Genomic DNA, 16,637 nt, shown 5'->3' with positions numbered 1-16,637 from the left:
TTTTCCATCTTTATTATAACTTTTTAATAAAGTTTCGAATCCTGTATAAACACGCAATAACTGAAAACGCACAAACGAGAATTTGACACTATCTCCGATTTCTTTATTTTCTATAAATAAGCAATGCAACGTATGCGCTAGAAATGTACAAACGACTTCTCGAAACATAGGGCGCATGTTACGCAAGTGATACCAGCTGTAGATTTGCTTGTTGACCTGTTTTCGGTCGAGTCGATCTTTCGTTTGCTTCGAAAACACAAATCACCGCGAAAGCGAAAGTAACTCACGCATTACCGTGTCCTGCTTCTCGCGTTACAGTCTCGATGATCTAGACCTAACGGGTTTGATAAAAATTCTCTTCCATAATTAATTCCAGGCAGAAAGATGCCAATAAAGATAAGGAGATGGAAACAAAAGTAATCTTACGTATCTTGCACAATGATACGTTAGAATAATGTGTAATAGAATTTGAGTACACTGAAAGATTGGTACTACCAGTAAAATATAGTAATGTTTGGTGTTAAGTTTCACAACCTGTTAAGATTCAAAATTCGAAACTGTTTGAAGTCTTCAGTATTGGGTTGCCAACTAAGTAATTGGGGATTTTGTCAATACCACTTAATAACAAAATCCGCAATCACTTAGTTGCCAACCCAATATAATACTTTTAAGTATTTAATCATGTTCTAATTTTCATAATATATGTTAAAAAACTTCGAATCGATTCAGAATCATTAGCCAAGAGTAACGAACGACGAATAAATTTATTAAGTAACACGCGTAGGATAAATTTTTATAGTAGAAGACTTACTAAATAAAAACAAAATAAAATACATACTAAATCATAGAAAATAAAGAGGTATTTGGTAAGAATGTTGCACAGAAGATTTCTGCGATATCAACGTATAGAAAAAGCAAAAACATTCCATTCCAAGCAATTCGATCTCTTCGAAACGTAATCTAAACATTTCAGGCTTAGGTTATCCTCGTAAGGACAGAAAAAGAATCGCGCGCGTATAAAAAAAGCCCCGAGCGTTTTTTTTTCGACTCCGGTTCAACGGGATCTCGTTCTTTGTACTTTAGCATGCATTGTTTTCTAGCTGAGAAATCGATTTCATAGCATTATCTTCTTAACTGATTGGCCTCCAATTTTTCTGCATTCAAATTAATTCAACAGAAGTAAGCTTTTGTAAAATAATAATAACGCATTAGTATAAACGCGTCTTATAAACAATTATCAATAGAAGAACAATAAAAAATATTACAAATACAGAAAAATGTTTGCATTTTTTCCAATATTATTTACTTAAAACTTAGTACAGATGCAATATAAATTTTCTCATCTTACAAATATGATTAATAGCAATAACTCTGAACAAAACATAAAAATATTATCGTTAGTATTGACTTAAAGAATCAATTAAAACTCACGTTGAACAGTATCGCCTTTATTTTTATTCATCTTCATTGTGTATCGCGTCTATGAAGACTCTGTTTATATGAGAAACGTCTTCGTTAAAAATTCGGTTCTGCTCACTAGATTTCAGTTCTTCGTTGTTTACACGTAGAACAGAATACCTCAAACTTTTATATAACGTTCATATAAAGAGAGACTCGCGCGTAAGCTAATACTTCTTGACAATAATATAGAAGAGAAAAGCACATAACAGCTAAATTCGAAATATTATAATCGGATTCACGCACTTATATAGCGTTACGACGGTCACTTCACTTTCGCGCAACAGGTGCAATCGTGTACCTTCATTTGCCGTTTTTCTTTATACACACTTTATTGTATATAAACATTTATTAAACAGAGTTCTTCAGAAATATAAGTTAATATGAACCCTATAATGGAAACTTCCTAGTTCGATATGACTTTCATACGATAGTTTTGCGATATCTAGTTTAATGTTACAAAATTTAATATTCACAGAAAGTTTTGTATTTTCAAATAAATTACTATATTTATCTATATAAGAAATTTTATTCTGATAAAATAAAGAATTTTAGTGTGCTATTATATGGTTAACGAACCCAATAAGATCATCTTAAATCTTCCCACTGATTTTGCGCGTACATAAAATAGTAACTAGCACCAACTAAAAACTATACAAAGTTCTTTCCATATGTTATGAAATTTGCTGCACCTTATATTCAAGGCAATGATCATGGTTAGAGCACATAAATACAATTTACTGACAATGTTATATCTAAAAATAAGGCAACTATTAACCAATAAGATTTATTACTTCGAAACGAATAAAAAGATGCACACTCGATGAACAAACTTTTACATCAATGAATATTTCTCTAATTTCTATACTGCACGAAATGTTATTATTTAATGTTTGGAATTAAGTGCTCACACATATACCTATCTTGCACTACAATAATTTTTTTTTAAAGAGTTTTTTAATACATATGTTTTAAGGATAGTGAATATTAGAAAAGAATTCTTTTGACTAGAGACACAATGGAAACCCGCCATATACTATTTCGTAGCTGCAGCTCGAGAGCCAACGGTGCACTGAGCCACCAGGCGAAAAGGGAGAATCGAAAACGCTTGCAGCGACCAAGAACGGTAAATACTTGCAGCTGCTTCGCTAGTCTTTGATGTGCAAACAGCATTAAATCCAATTTTCATCTCCATTCTACTGGCTCCTTTCGTCTTCGATCTAGGAAGAGTCCGTTAGAAATAGATAGATCGACGATTTTTCAATCGAATGATATAGTAATTTTTTAAATTAATTAATACCTGTTTCAAAATATGTAATATCTGTTGTTAAAAGATGTTTTAACAACATTGAAGACTGATTACTGCAAATTTATATTTTTATAAATATAATTAAAGAAATGAAATCTAGATACACAGTTGTTTTGCATACTAAATATTGTAACGAATACTATACTTAGAATATTTTATATGTTTTTGTATACTATGTGTACTCTGAGTAATTTTACGTTATCTATGATAGTATAAGAATCCATAATCTATTCCATAGTCCATAGTCTATGGCAAGTAAAAAGGAAAAGTTGTCATTTATTTACTAATGGGGTCTGCCTAAGTTATGATATTAGGCAAGAACTGACAAATGGCGTGATTCAATTTCATTCATAATATTGACATTGTTATCGCAAGGTAACAAGGTAACAAACAGTAAATTTTTCTCATATCGCAAGATATGCAAGAAATCAATATTTCTTACGAAACGGAGTAACCAAGCAGGAAAGCTTGATGGCAACCGATTTGTTCCATCTTGTTACATCGATAACTAACTAACACAATAACACGCGTACGCGCGCTCAACAACTTCCGGTCAATTCAATACGTAAATTTGTCGTAGGAACAACTCATGGGTGCCGCACAAGGAGGCCGGCGGCCGGTTACGAACAGAGAACAAGGAGAACGGAGGAAAACTTGTTTGCTCGTGTCAGATCCTGTAGCGAATCGCTCAAAGCAATATTAAAAATATAGCATGTAAAGTTCGACGTAAAAACGAATCAATATTTCTCTCTCTCTCTCTCTCTCTCTCTCTTAAATACCAATGTAATATATTTTGCAACCGGCGAAATGAAAATTTATAAATAAAACAAAAAATGTTAATTAGCATGAAATATTCATTTGAATATTTAGAGGTAAGAATTTCAACGCGCTAGGTTCATTAAGTAACACCTTAACGATAACTGACGTAACATTCTTCATGATTAACCAGACAAGTCAACTACTAATGACTCTAAAAAAAGAATAATTTTTTGCATTCATTGAAATTTTAATTTTAGCAAGAAATGAGACAAAAGAGAGTGCAATAACTCTTATTAATATATTACAATATTTGTTCTAATTAGTAGGAATATAAATTTTAGTTATAGTATAGTATCCGCACTACAAAATATTCGGCTAGAGTGACACTTTTTGGAAGTTTTTGGGGTCACTGAAGTCGAAAGTTAGGTTCGTTTTTAACAGAAATAAGGCTCAAAAAATTTCGGTCAACTTGTTAATGTGACGTTCCTCGTGGATTCTGATGCTTCCTTTCTTAAAATTTGGTACTCTTAACCTATTGTATTGTAAGTATTGGATTAGGTTATTTTCCATTTTTTGGCCGCCGTGAGGCGACTGGTTAAGCCGTGATCATACAGAGAGCTGTATGTGCAAATTTTTTTTTTTTTTTATTTTATTGATTACATTCACAATTTGTCCAGTTTGGACATTTGGTAGAATTTTTTAGTTGTTAGATTATCATGTAGGTGGCTACCCCCAGTGGGATACCATCTTCGTGTTTGTTAGGTTGTGTCCTTTGTGAGTGTGTGTGTTCCTACTCTGTTCTTTCTTTATATTTTCTTGCGTGTCTGCTAATCTCCTCTTCGACCGTTGGTATTCCCAGGTCCTTCGGTATATCCTCGTTTCTAACGTACCATGGGTCGTTTACTATTGTTCTAAGAATTTTAGCTTATATTGCCTCTATTCTGTTTATATGGCTCATTGCTGCTGTCCCCCATAATGGTATTCCGTACGTCCAAATTGGTTTTATGATCGTTTTGTGTATGTGCAAATTTGAGCGGCAAAATTGACATTTGGAACATTGGCATTAGCTGTGCCATTACTTGCTTCGCCGCTTACCACTTACAGCTCTGTATGATCTTACATGGATTTACATTTAAAGTCTTTGCCTGCCAGATGTTCATAAGACCGAATTTTCAAAATCGTTCATTTCCATAAAAAAATTACCCTCATTTTCGATTTTAACGATTTAAAATATATGTATAAACATGTATTGTATATATTTTATATAAGACAATCTTTGATGAAAGAAACTCGCTAAATTCTTATCGTTGCTTTAAATACAATAACTTGGAATATTCTACTTTAAAATTTTTGTGAAATTACGAGCTCTTATTAGTATTCTACTCTACTATTATTTTGATATTATCCACGTGTATTACGTCATGTAATCGCATTCAAAAGCAAAAGGAAGTGATCTTGACACTACGACTACTTTTTTCTATTTGTATTCTTATTTAACATAAATGCATACACGTTTGAAAGGCATTCATTGGCCTTTACGATTCTACTTTTATCGAAGGTAGAAGGTCTACAACTTGAAACAGGTTTCCCTCTCACCACTCTCACTTTCTGCGAAACATTTTAATAAAATATATGGAACGCTGAAATAATGAGGGAACCAACGACTATAATTTTCCCTCGTAGACGTGAGATTATTATACCACTCGCCTTGCAACTTTTTTGCAATGCGTATTTCAATCTACTAACAAATAAATAATGTGAACATATGTGAATACTGGAATCAGTAACGAAAAAAGTACTAATTGAAACATAGAAACGATCAGATATTTCTTTAACCTATGAACAGTGCACGAAATAAAATCGATTGTAAATATATTTTTTTAAATTCAGCTCATCTCAGTTTTTAGCATTTGCTGTGATTCATAATTACTGAAAGTATTTAAATAATCATGTTATATAGATCTTTTATTCTTGTAAATGTGAAACTATTCACTCTTCTTTTGCAATCGTACTCGCTGTTCATTGGTTACATCCTAGAGAAATTCGAGAGTGAATGTCTGAATTACAACGAAGAACGTAATACCGAATACAGTTATGAGAGGGCCTATGAATCCCGGAGTGCAAATTTTTATAAAAAGAAGAACAAACAGTATTCGTTTTTTCGCGACTGCCGATTCAAAATTTTAAGTTTTCTTAAATTTTCCTTCCTTTAAGAAAGGATTGTGACCAAATTAACAAATTTTACATCAGCACCCCGATTGACATTTTTTATCAATTCCATAAATATCTCTTATTGCATTTTCTGTAAATTAAACGTTAGAATCGTTTGTCCAGTCATCGTTTTTAATAGTCCATGTAACAGAATTGACAGACATAGAAACATATGTCATTTAATGGACAATATTAGAGTGAGTAATGATACGAATTATCAACTAGATAGCGATCAGTCAGATTGCAACTGATCGGTTGATATTGTTAACCGTGAACGCTATTAACGCTCACAGTGGAGGTAAATTAAAGATGCAGACTAATGTTATGTTTAGTTGATTTATTTGCACTGTCCAGGGATTGTCCTTCTCATCATAGTTTTTATGGGATGGGAATCTATTCCTTCCAATCTTATAATTGTATACCATCGTGGGTGCATCTTGATACCAGATGTTTACTTCAGAGCAGTTTACTATTGAGCACTTAGGGTGTTAACTAACCTCTTGGTCAGGTATGCATCGCAAAATTTATAGCTTGAGAGATAGGAAATTCGGACTTTCCCAAAAAGACAGATGTGCTGTCCGTATTGTAAACCGAAGGTCACCCAAAATCCCGAACAGGTATGCCATCCGGAGGACGATGTCAGGAGAGGTATTCTTCCGGTAATTCATTTTTGTAATGTATTGAAAATGATTGTAGAATTGTATTAGCCAACCTAACGGAACTTAGCCAACCTAACGGAAAGATCTCCCTTTTGTGAAGAACATCGCTGCGTGACAGACAGGGGAGATCTCCCTTTTTAACTTCAGCAACGCGTTTTCTTTTTTGTTCTTGTTATTATTGGTTATTGTTTACCTGGAATTGTTGCCAATTAATTGTACTACTTTTTCTGCTTTTATAAAGTACAGTATATAATAAAATGTAGCAATTTAGTGATGTTAAAATTAATTAAAAAGTTACACTATCAGTTATGATTAAATAAAGTTATAATCGAACCATACCACACTGCAAGAAAATATTAAAATGCATTATAAATTACTAATTTCACGTTGAAGTCGTGTTATTTCTCTTTAGTCATCTTTAATGTCCTCAATTTTACCTATATTTTTTTTATACCTTTAATTTGATATTTTATACAAACAACATGTGAAATCGTATAATTAACCACTTAAATAATTTTTAGACTTCTTTGTTTTTTAAGTAGTGAATATTAGTCTCCGATACTTGGAAAAATGCGCGGTGGACAGCGTATAGGTTGGCTTGTCCGAGCACGGTGGAAACGTATTGCTCTCTATGGCGCGCTCGGTTGGCTAAGTATTAAAAAAAAAAAAAAAAAAAAGAAGAAAAGTTGGTAGAAATCTATAAGATCTCTATATATTTAAACACCGTAATAAACTAAGGATGCTTTTCAAATATTCGTAAATAAACATAGTTGTTCCTGGGGGCGCTAATATCAAATGTTTTAATTTCGTCGTAACACTTTTTGAAAAAAGGACAAATAAAAATTTCGGTTGGACAAATGTGGATAAATAATACTGTTTGTTTTTTATACAAATTTGCACTTTGAAATGCCAACTTCACAGGCCTGGTTACGAGGCTCTTATAATTGCATCACGTGCTACTCCCTACTGTCAACCGTTAAAAAAGAATGTTAATGTTGTCTTGACGTCTTCACTATTTGCACATAAATCGAATAATTGGACTGATCGATAGCAACCAAATAATGAAACTTAATCTGCCAACAATGGATTCGCCAAATGAATTGAACTACGAAGTAACTGATTTCTTTATGTAGATCCATTACCTAGGGATCGTAAGTTCATTAACTAGAGAACATTAACTAGATTTAGATTAGTTTTGGTTATTAAAAACTTTAATTACTTTTCCTTCTTACGATAGATTTCGCAATTCTGAAAAGTTACCATGTAGTAAACTAAAAGTAACATTCAGCTAATATACTAGCCTTTTCTTTCAAATAAAAATGTATGTTATCAGTATGTTTTTTAATGTATTAATATAAACTAACAAGTTTTTACAGCAGAAGCTATGTTGAATAATAAATATACACCTGTACTAACTAATTAATTGCACATCAGCTTGCCATACTATACATTTGTTTTCATAATCGTAACTAATAGCTCGTTTACTAATCGCCCAATCGTTATCTGGTCTTGTATTTCTAACAGTTCGAATTTATTAAGTAACCTTATTAGTTAGTTTACCAACAACTCTACTGTCAAACATCTCCTTTTTCGAACTACATACTTAGTGTTACCAATAGTTCAATAGCTTCATTTTATTTTAATTCCTTCCTATTTTATAGCCCCTCTTTCATAATATAAGTTATAAATAACTTTTCGATCACTAATATTATTGCAATGTCACGTAGCAATGTTCTACATTATATTGTACGTAATACTTGATATTTTCTTAAAATTTTACATTCATTTGAATGTTAATAAATTTTTGCTGTATCGCTTGCTACAATTTTTATTTTATCTTTTGTTCAATTTTAATTAATTTAACTATTTTTTGTTTTAATACTTTCAATTAAATAACGTGTATAATAACGTATTTTCTAAATAAATTAACTTGAAAAAAGATCAATTCACGTAGATTCTTAATGGCGCTATATATATCTTAAGTAATGCTTGAAATAATAATAAGATATATTATATATATAGCGCTATTAATGTTGCAGCAATGTTGGATCAAGTGATCGAAAGTTTTACGAAGCAGAGAAAGGACCGGTCGGGAAGGGGATCAAAAATTTGTTATGCAAATGAAGAAAGACTATAGGTGACGTGTGTTGTGCTCGATTGCCAACATGGTTATTTTCTGGCCACGTATACCGAAAACTTGTCAACAGTGTTCAGATAAGACAATCGAATCAACCATTCGAAATTCCCTACTACTATTGTTATAGTGATCGAACACCTGAATTACCGATGCGTATAACGTCCACCTGTACTCTTACATGGAGATGCAGTTTTTTTCCTAAATAACATTACATCTGACTAAACATTGTAAAAGCTGTTACATTATATAACGAAATTTGTTCACTTTTGCTAACATCGTGTATTCTTATGTAAGAATATCGCGTCAAACACGAGAAATAAATTGCAACTTTTATAAAAGTTACATATAAAAAGTTTCAAAAATTCTATTACTACTTACGTTTTAATATATTACGTATATGATTAATCCGTTTTATTAAATTAGACATGATTTAAAAAACTCGGTAGAAGGTTTTCTTCAGAAAGATTATATTTTTAAATTAATTAATAAATTTTTGTTAGAATTGGGAAACTCAAATATTAAAACAAGGAATTCCTAAGTCGCAAAATTAATGTAACATATCATGTTGATTTTGAATTTTTCTTATTATTTATTTATTAATGTTTCTACTTGTGTTCGAGATTTCGTAACAAGTCTCACCTAATATACACCACTCTGTTCGTAGTTAGGTCACTTTCTCAATAATTCCCTACTTTTATTTATTCATATAATATTTTTATAATTCCGCTCAAAACTAAGAAACTACTGACAATTTGCAAATAGAAATGTGTTTCACAAGAATTTTTGTAAAATTAATCGTCTACAATAATGTTTAAGATTGATCGTCTTTATGGTTAAGCGTCTATAACCAGTTTCAAAATTGGCGCGCAGCGTAATAGCACACATTTTCATTTCCTACTTTCCATAGCAAATGCACGATAAGGAAATCGAGAACTCTCTTTTATTTCTTCGTTGGATTTTTAAGCAACATAGCTCATTTATGTAAGCTTTTTGCAATATTTTACAAATCACATTTCTAAAATCATTATACAATCGTACACATATTTTTAAAGAATACGTTCTACTAAAAAATTACATGTTAAATGTATGTTAGTATTACATATGATGCTGAAATGAATTTTTAAAACATATTTCCTAAAATAATATAAAAAACATGTTCTGCATAAAAATTTGAAATAATAGTCAATTTTTTCGTGAGAAAGAATTATCTTTCATTTTCAGTCATAAATGGATTGAAAATGACCCGAAGCATGACAATATAACTGTGTTAATTGCAGTAAGTGATCAAAATGGTTTCTATTGACTTTCATGCATTAAATTAAATGTAAAAAATATCAACTTTGTTACAATTTTATTATTTCATTACATGCCGTTCTCTAATAACTGTATAGTTTGTGAACGTATGCCGATTGTACGGAGACAATAGAACGACATTGCTGTTGCGATTAATAGTGTTGCTAATTGTAAAGAAAGTAACTAAGTCAAACCATCAACGTTATTGTAAATATTTTTAATAATTATTAATAATTATTAGCAAAGTAGGCACTAATACATCAAAATGTAACTGTTCTTCCAAGTTTTGGCACGAAAATTATATATTGTTTTAAAAAATCCCAATGACCTTGATATTTTACCAATAAACAAGTTAATAAGAAAATACATTTCAGCATCACTTATTACTTTTGACAAGGTGTAATTTTTTTAAAAAATATTTTTCTGTGCAACATACTTCTTAGAAATTATTTAGGGTCATCAAGATTTATAATTTGTCCTGTATACTATATGTAATAATTTATGATAGCATTTTAATAAATAGTAAATATTTTTAAAAAGTAAGCTTTTTAGTAATTTTAAAATTGTTTTGATAAAATATTAATAAATGTTGCATTATAAGTATTATTTATGTAATAATAATTGTGTAAATACCACAGTTTCACCTTCTCCAAATACTTTATCCATATCATCAGTACCTTTGAAAAAGTACTTCCATATACTCTGACTAGATAAGAATCTTTTTCATCACATGTATAAAGTACAAAGTCATATTGATAAAAATACCATAAGACAGAAGGACTTATAAAAATTGATTAGCTTATTTACACAGTAATTCTATTCACAATAAATTTGATAACCACCATGACTTAATCATGTTAGAATTTAAAAGAAGCAAACAAAATGAAAATACCTTTGTAAAAGTATTTCCAAAGCTGTATAGTATATTTGGAATGTAATGACATTGAAATTTATGAAAAGCATGCAACTCTGTTATATTAGTATGTTAAAAAATTGGGACTTTTTTCTTGAACAAAGACTTGAATAGTGTATAAGTAATACATATAAATAATTTCAAACACAAATGAGTATTGGCACTTACCAACAATCCCTTGCTGCTGCTGAGGTTGAAGTATTCTTTTTTCTTTGTCAGTTTGTTTTTCCATAGATACCACAGTCCCTGAAGGTACAGTAGAGACAAAATTTGCAGGTGTAACTGGTGTTATAATTTTACTTTTAGTCCACGGATTGACTGCAGGTAAAGGAGCTTCTACATATTTAACAGGAGCTGAAGATTGAATTTCCGATTCTGCCTCTGTTTCTTCTTTATCTTTCAAAACATCTTTATTTCCCACAACATGCTCCATACCTCCTCTATCTCCACGATCTCGTTCCTTATAAGATCTTTCATTGCTTCCAGTATGACCACGAAGAGGATGTCTATGATCACGATGTTTCTGCCTTTCTCTAAAATCTCGCTGTTGCTCCCTTAACTTTTCTTTTCTTCTAGCACTCTTTGGTGCTACTGTCTGAAATTCTCCATCACTTCCTATGTCACCATTCATTTGTTCAACAGTGGCTTCTTGTCTTCCCTCAACTAAATTATCCTTCTGAATAACTAACTGATTCTGTTCAATGCCAGTTGGTAATTCGTTTCCATAACGTTTCTCGATTTTGCTTTGTGAGTTGATTCTCCTTCCAGTTCTTTGATAAGACTTCCCTTTAACAGTTAAATTCTGAGAAGCAATACAATCCTTGATGGGTACGGATTGTTGTTGAACCACTTGACTACCAATGTTCTCCTTGTTGTTACCTTTGTTAACAACTCGGGTCTCGGTGCCACTTTTTGGATTCAAGATACTTGCATAAGAGACTCCGGGGCACTGTTCCTTCTCGGCACTTCCCTGCGTGCCACTGGCCACCTTGGCCGCCATTTTGAATAGTACGCGCCGAAAGACAAAACACGAGGTCCGAACACGAGGATTTTGTTCAAAAAGGTTTTATAAGATATTGCTTCCTCTCAGGCGGTTGAGGAGTCCTGAGGAACGTCGAACACCCTCGGACACATTAATCTAACCGAACAGCCTCGTTGCCTGATTAGAGATTCGAGACGTATCGTGTGTCGATTCGGCTTTAAAACATCAATCTAAGGATATCCTCCATACTACAGACTGGACTCATGTCTCTTTTGAGTTCGTGCTCGACAAAGCACGAACACATTAAATTTAATAGAAGTTGGCGTTAAATTTAACACAAACGTAGAACATTAGCCGTTACTCCTTTTCCTTGACGAATAGAACGCCCACTCGAAACTCGTCACGAGGAATCGCTCTTTCCAGAAGGCGCGGCGTGCACACGCGGTCGTTACTGAATATCTATAACGTCTCTTTTTTTCTCTTATACTTTTTTAATTCAGCCGTACCAGAATGTTCTTTAGAAATTCAACGAAGAACAAATTTCTGACGAAAAAATTTCTACTAAAATTCAATCGAATGTACGAAGAATTCTCGTTTTATGTACACGAGGCAATAGGTTGCGTGGTTAAGAACACGCTGACTCGGCGATTTCACTAGACGATCGAAAATCAGCCGGTACAAATATTTTCCTAACCGATGAATAATTAAATGATGGTTAATCTACCTTCTTTATAGATGATATACGTCGAAGAAATACAGGAGTATACGCAGTGCGTGCCGAGTAGAAACGAGGAAGTTAGAGTAGACAATCAGAATACACCTTGTTAATAAAAGTAATTTTTCTTCTTTGCGTTCTTCTTTATATTTTGCGTATCTTTTCTGGATTGTTTGATGTCAAAAATTTTGTCACAACAGCAGCGAGTTCAGGAGCACCGTTTCAACGTCACGTTACCACGGATTACGTAAACACGACATTTTCGGCGATCTTTTTCCACGGTAAAACGGTCTGCAAAACACATGTGGCCAACGCTTGCTCCTGGCCTGTATGCGAGCGGCTACACAGTTTCCGGTTTAATCGATTTTACTAGGCAGTTCTGCAGATAGCAGCACCGTATTTCCTTTTTTATTAATGTCCGCACGATTTAAATTAGTACGTTCGGGTAACTGTGAGAATTTTAAACAAAAGTTTTAAATGAAATAAAAAAGAAAAAGATCTGTTTACCTCTAATCCTATTGTCCATACTTGACATATTTTCACTGAATATTTAATACAATTTAACTTGTTTTCTATATGGCGGTCTGTAATATGTATGATTTTTATTGATAAGATAAATAATTCACATTGTCTATAATATTTTGCATTAATATTTTATTCCTTGTAAGCTTCCACTAATCATATATGAATAACATGATAAACAGATAAACAATGATTTAGATAATTTATTCGTTTTTACAGATTATGTTACAATTTATTCGCATTGCATAAAATATAACTATTTTATATAGTTTTTATATGATAATAAACAACATTTTGTATATTATACAATGTATAAAGGATCTGTTCACATATACGATTATCTTCACTTGGTATTTTAGTTTGTAAAATCGATCAAATGACATAATAAAAATCGTAAAATATCTAAAAAATGATTTAAATATAATGCTTCTTAATAATATCATGAATCATCACACAAAATTCCATTTCAAAAGTAACCACTTGCTCAGGCTATCTTTAAAGTTATCTAAATTTTAGACAAGACATTAGACATCTGCTGAAATTGCGTATGTAGATATCAGCTGACTTGTATAGGATATTTTTTCATTGATCGCTCAAACGCTTCTACTATAGTAGACCTGCAAATAGTAAACGAATTAAATACAAACCAAAAGAGTAACTTTAGATTGTAGTTAAGAAATATAGTACTTATTGCCAAATATATGTATATTTATATTTTCCTACATATGACATACAATTGCATACCTAAATACTTTCTGATGAAGAAGATAGGCAGATACATGTCCAGCATCTATGTACCGAATTTCAGCTCCTGGCCAGATTTTATCCAAGCTCATACAATTATCACGTGGGACGTACGCATCGTTCCTTGCACAGACAGCAATAATCAGCTCAGTATCAACAGGCACTTCAAAATTTTTTAAATGCGTACATTCGTCCATTATTCCGCACATAAATTGCAATGCTTCTCGTTCGCGCCATTTACAATCCGAAAATAACGGATGTCTTGGAACTGGTAACAAACAAATACCTATTGCCAAAGCAAAACGTGCTATAAACGTGCTTGTACCAAACCATGCTTTTGTAAATTTAGCATTTAACACTGAGGAATATAGAAACAATATAAATATATTAGCAATGTAAATATCTATTAGTAGGTTGTTATCTATTATCACATTACACATTTGTAAATGTTGTGGTTAATGTTTCTTTGAATTATTCTAAATGTATGAGAACAACGAAATTCGTTACCATTTAGAATTATTAAATTATGGGAGACCAAATACATAAATTAATTTTTGAAGAATTTTATGTTTTTCGATACCTACATTTAAACCATAGAAATATTTTGTTAAAAAAAAAGGGAAAGAATAAATTTATCATTATTGATAATGATAATATGTTATAAATATACATACGAAGTATTAAATTACCTTATGGTAGATTACCTTTAAGTGTATTTAAATCTTTAAATCCAAATTTGTTTGATAAAATGTTTAAAGGAAATATCCTTGCTGCTTTTTCCTCAGCAACTTGATTCTTCAGAGTATTGTCTTGGTTTTGCGAATCACAGTCGTTATGTACTTTATTATTAATCACAGTTTCAGAGGCAGTAGTAGTATGTACATCTTCGGTAGTATTGTCAGACATATGATTTAATTCATTAACTCTTTTCATACTTGAAGGATAATGCTGTGCAAAATGTTGGCCAGCTAAAAACGCATCCTAGAAATAAACGAAATATTTTTTTCTTGCAATTGTGTATAAAAATCTATGTCTCGTTTGAGATAATTATCCACTTACTTCTTTACCAATAATTTTCACCATTTTGGCAAGATCATTTTGATATTGTTCATTTTCAAAATATTGGTTTTCTAAAAGCGTCCAATTAATCGAAGCACTCATTACACCTTGAGTAAATACTGGTGATGCTGTTGACCATGAAAGGCAAGGGATTAATGGAATTGGTTTCGGCCAGTTAGTCGCTGCTAATGAAGCCATCTAAACAAATCAAAAAATCAATATACATTGTTGATGTTTACTATAAATAATTTAATTTATCAATATTACTGAACCTTTAGATTTAAAATGAAATTAAAGAATACAAACATGACCACCCATTGATAAGCCTGTCAATCCTAAAGGTCCAAAACCTTGTTGCTCGCACCAATTTAGTAAAACAATTGATTCCATTATTAAACACCCTCCCATGATAAAGATGTCACATACATTATGTAAACAAGATCGTCTACAAAAATCAAATCCATATTAATAAATAAATGTGTATTTGTTCTGGAATACAATATGTTTTTAATGTTACAAACCTTTGGAATATAAGTTCTTACATTTGATTCTGTGGTTTCCTTGAACCATAAAATGGATTTTCCAATAACAAAGATGCAATTCCTGATTCTTTTAGTAGTGGTTTGGCAATTAGATTTCTTCTCCTCCAAAAGAACTGATATTATGTTTTCAGTAAGTTTTATATTTAAAATGAAAAGTAATACTATAATTTATTTAAAAAATAATCTACTCACATGATCTCCTGTACCAGCAAGATGTAAACAAATGGGTTTTACTTTATAGGAATGCCATTTTGGTGGTAGTACTAATTGGAAATGTGCAGTTATTGTCTCATAAGGCATTATATCAGGGAGGTGTTTATTGAATGGACTTTCAAAACATCCTTCTATGATATGGCAATCTGACCATTCTTCATCCTAATTAAATATATATATAAATTACAGATATTATACATATATCTTTTTAGGAAAACATTTATATTATACCTTAGTTATGTTAATTGGATAGTCACGGGGTATAAGTTTATAACATGTTTCTCTGTTGGCAAGGAGTCTTCTAAATTCAAAAATCCTAAAATATAAATTTAATGATTAATACTTTATAACTCATATATGTTACTTTGCATGTACATTTATGTTACTTTAAATTTCAGAATCCATCATTTTTTTAAATTTTGTTTATTTTCCTTTTAAAAATTAAACATTCATATCTTTCTCCCAACAAGACTAAAATATTACTTATTCACAAAATAAAAAATAATAGTTAACGTTATAATAAGCATTTTATTGATATATGTATACTTTAGAATATTCTAGAACACAGTGCAAATGTTCAACCTTATTCTAAATAGGATAAAAATTAAAGTACTCTTACCTTTTAAGATTGTGAGGACTACCCCAGCCCTTCGTAAAGAATTTAGTTAGCAAAATACTTCTATAAACGGCATCCAGACGACTTCGTGGCATTATGAATCATTAATTTCTAAAAATTTGTAAACGCTTTTTATCCTAATGACGATAGAAATGTATTTGAGATAAAAACGTGTTAATTTTATTCGGATATTTGTTATTCGATTTGTGATTTGAGATAATTCGGATATTTTGCGCAAACACTCTCATATCGCAATTTTCAAAATGCTGTTAACGATGTCGACATTGTTCTTGGACTGACTGCAAACTTGCCGCGATAAACAGATTATCGCGTATACTAATCAGGCGATAGGAATGATCGAATCAGGTGACGTTCTGCGAGTATATCGCGTATGAACATCCGCTTCTCGCATCTTCACCTCACTACAAATACAACTACAATTTCGACGGACAAATTCCTTAAATATCAACCATTGGTAAGAGGTTGCTACCTCTCGATTTGTTAC

General features: G+C 31.6%; 2 protein-coding genes across 14 annotated transcripts in view; both read right to left on the bottom strand.

The window, feature by feature from the left end:
- LOC117230149 (la-related protein 1) overlaps window positions 1-12,792 on the bottom strand; it is a 30,585-nt gene extending 17,793 nt beyond the window's left edge. For 10 of the 11 annotated variants that reach the window (XR_004492736.1, XR_004492728.1, XR_004492734.1 and 7 more), the window contains exon 1: window positions 10,908-12,792. Coding sequence is in view for 5 of the 11 variants with exons in the window: in XM_033487791.1 (XP_033343682.1) it covers window positions 10,908-11,739 (832 nt within the window). In the remaining 6 variants the exon portion in view is untranslated. Of the gene's footprint in view, window positions 1-1,431; window positions 1,454-10,907 lie in introns of those variants that run through there. The other variant, XM_033487960.1, reaches the window with a different exon arrangement.
- Window positions 12,793-13,073: 281 nt separating this feature from the next.
- On the bottom strand, window positions 13,074-16,623 carry LOC117240953 (protein ABHD18). 3 transcript variants are annotated; one of them, XM_033510082.1, is made up of 9 exons: window positions 16,136-16,623; window positions 15,748-15,832; window positions 15,496-15,678; window positions 15,304-15,416; window positions 15,068-15,206; window positions 14,762-14,959; window positions 14,407-14,683; window positions 13,703-14,060; window positions 13,074-13,575 (listed from the first exon to the last, which is right to left on the bottom strand). In XM_033510082.1, exons 1-9 carry the CDS (start codon window positions 16,225-16,227, stop codon window positions 13,515-13,517), a joined length of 1,506 nt encoding a protein of 501 aa, XP_033365973.1. In that variant the 5' UTR covers window positions 16,228-16,623; the 3' UTR covers window positions 13,074-13,514. The 3 variants fall into 3 exon arrangements, with proteins under 3 accessions (XP_033365973.1, XP_033366793.1, XP_033343548.1); XM_033510902.1 differs by having other exon boundaries at window positions 13,703-13,988; window positions 16,136-16,622; XM_033487657.1 differs by having other exon boundaries at window positions 13,703-13,970; window positions 16,136-16,622.
- Window positions 16,624-16,637: the final 14 nt, after the last annotated feature.

This window comes from Bombus vosnesenskii, unplaced genomic scaffold (assembly GCF_011952255.1).
Source record: "Bombus vosnesenskii isolate JDL3184/JDL3185 unplaced genomic scaffold, Bvos_JDL3184-5_v1.1 scf7180000013262, whole genome shotgun sequence".
NCBI lineage: Eukaryota > Metazoa > Arthropoda > Insecta > Hymenoptera > Apidae > Bombus > Bombus vosnesenskii.
Note: the sequence above shows the minus strand (reverse complement) of the source record. Positions and strands in the feature narration are given on the sequence as shown.

Bases quoted from the DNA above. Each gene is read 5' to 3' on its own strand.
- LOC117240953 (XM_033510082.1), bottom strand. From the start codon at position 16,227: ATGCCACGAAGTCGTCTGGATGCCGTTTATAGAAGTATTTTGCTAACT. The intron at 14,960-15,067 runs GTTTGTATTCTT...TGATTTGTTTAG, and splicing joins GCTTATCAATGGGTGGTCAT to ATGGCTTCATTAGCAGCGAC. The intron at 14,061-14,406 runs GTAATCTACCAT...TATATTCCTCAG, and splicing joins AGATTTAAATACACTTAAAG to TGTTAAATGCTAAATTTACA.